At 62.8% G+C, this 1778-nt stretch overlaps 1 protein-coding gene and 1 long non-coding RNA gene across 6 annotated transcripts in view; one reads left to right on the top strand and one right to left on the bottom strand.

The window, feature by feature from the left end:
• The window catches only part of LOC102480996 (uncharacterized), a 16105-nt gene extending 15314 nt beyond the window's left edge, over positions 1–791 (bottom strand). Inside the window, exon 1 of the long non-coding RNA XR_003550081.1 lies at positions 588–791. This is a non-coding gene — a long non-coding RNA (uncharacterized LOC102480996). The remainder of the gene's footprint in view (positions 1–587) is intronic.
• The window catches only part of VAC14 (VAC14 component of PIKFYVE complex), a 121614-nt gene that overhangs the window by 110225 nt on the left and 9611 nt on the right, over positions 1–1778 (top strand). For 3 of the 5 annotated variants that reach the window (XM_006152660.3, XM_027773513.1, XM_027773514.1), the window contains exons 17-18: positions 1–162; positions 1640–1758. In XM_006152660.3, the coding sequence (XP_006152722.1) occupies positions 1–162; positions 1640–1758 (281 nt within the window). Of the gene's footprint in view, positions 163–797; positions 1554–1639; positions 1759–1778 lie in introns of those variants that run through there. The other 2 variants (XM_006152661.3, XM_014589406.2) reach the window with 2 other exon arrangements.

Raw genomic sequence — 1778 nt, 5'->3', positions numbered from 1 at the left:
CTGCTGAACGCGGAGAACATCTTCCACTCGATGGCGGACATCCTGCTGCGTGAGGAGGACCTCAAGTTCGCCTCGACCATGGTCCATACCCTCAACACCATCCTGCTCACCTCCACTGAGCTCTTCCAGCTGAGGAACCAGCTCAAGGACCTCAGGACCCTGGTACTGTACCTTGGGCCCTGGCCCGGCGTCACCCTGCGTGCAGAGCCTCCCCCTGGCCGGCCCATGGGCTCTGGCCCGGTGTCACCCTGCGTGCAGATCCCGCCCTGGCCGGCCCATGGGCTCTGGCCCGGCATCACCCTGCATGTAGAGCCTCCCCCTGGCTGGCCCATGGGCTCTGGCCCAGCGTCACCCTGCATGCAGAGCCTCCCACTGGCCGGCCAGAAGGGATACGGGGAAGAGATGAGGTAAAACCAAGCTCTGCCCTGGTCCAGTGTGAAGTAGGGCCCCTGGGTGGATGACTAGGTGTAGGCGCCAAGTACCGAGGAGTCTCCACCACCAGGCTCTCTGCTCACAGAAGGCTCTGTGTGCTGTCGAGGGCCTGGGGCCCTCCCTGACCCACCCAGTGCCCTGCCATTTGCACTCACCACTGACCCAGCCAGCTCAGGCCCTGCCCCTCCTGAGAAGCAGCTCTGCTAGCTACGGGCCACCCTACAGGGCAGTGGCACCTCTCAGATGCAGGCCTCGGAAGCATCACTCCTCGCCCTCCTTGGCCTGGCCCTTTTCTTCCACAGCTGGACACATCTGTCTCGTAAGGCACCTGTCATAACCAGGTGTCTCGTCTCTGCCTGTTTCAGGCTTTGGATGAGGGAGCACCACGGGCGGGTCAGAGAACAGAGAGGTTCTCTACCATGCAGGGCAAGGGAGAAGCGGAGGCCTGGCCCGGGGAGGTAGGCTGCAGGGCCTCCTAGGGTAGGACCGTAATGGAGGTAGGGGCTCATTGGGGTTCATTCCCCAATCTGGGCTTTGGTCATCACCCTCAGATCTGCCCCCTGCCCAGCACAGACCCTGCAGACCCCGCCCCCACCTCTCCAGAGTCGCGAGGGTGTCCAAGCCCATGTCTGAGGGCGTCTGGAGCATGCGGCTGGGTGCCACAGCCTGCCTTCCTCCTGTGGATCCTTTAGACATTCAGTTCGCAGAGGTTTGAAGAGTCTTTCTTGGGGACAGAGGCTCCCCCAAATCTGGGTTCATGCCTAGGCTGGTTTCGGATGGTTCTGGGCATACGAGGCAGGCTGCAGAGGTGGGAGGGGATGGCATCTGAGGGTAGAGGGGAGACTCCCCACCACAGCCCCTTGCCTTCCCAGCCCCAAGGGCTCCGGGACCACAGAGCTCTGGGAGGACAATTACTGTGTTTCTGCCGCGGGCAGGAACAGCGGCACAGAGAGGCTTGCTCAGACCAGGCCCTCGCCGCCACCACGTGGCTCTGTGGCCCGGGAGTAATGACAGGGTCTGAGAAGGAGCTGTCAGCATTTCCTTTGTGACCACTCTTCCATTCCCAGCTGGGCTGCCAAGCAGCCTGGGGTGCTGAGCTGGCTCCGGCTGCTTCTGAGGGGCCCTGGGCTCTGCAGGTCCTCAGCCAGGCCTGGCGGCAGGAGTGGCGGGGGCTCTCCTGAAGCTCCTCTTGTACCTCGTCTCTCAGGAGAGCCAGAACCTGTTCTGCTGCCTGTACCGCTCCTGGTGCCACAACCCGGTCACCACAGTGTCCCTCTGCTTCCTCACCCAGAACTACCGGCACGCCTACGACCTCATCCAGAAGTTGTATCCTTCCCCTGCCTGCA

The sequence above is a fragment of the Tupaia chinensis genome, unplaced genomic scaffold, assembly GCF_000334495.1.
Source record: "Tupaia chinensis unplaced genomic scaffold, TupChi_1.0 Scaffold000355_1, whole genome shotgun sequence".
Lineage (NCBI taxonomy): Eukaryota > Metazoa > Chordata > Mammalia > Scandentia > Tupaiidae > Tupaia > Tupaia belangeri.
The sequence above is the reverse complement of the archived record's forward strand: the minus strand, read 5'-3'. Positions and strand labels throughout refer to the sequence as shown.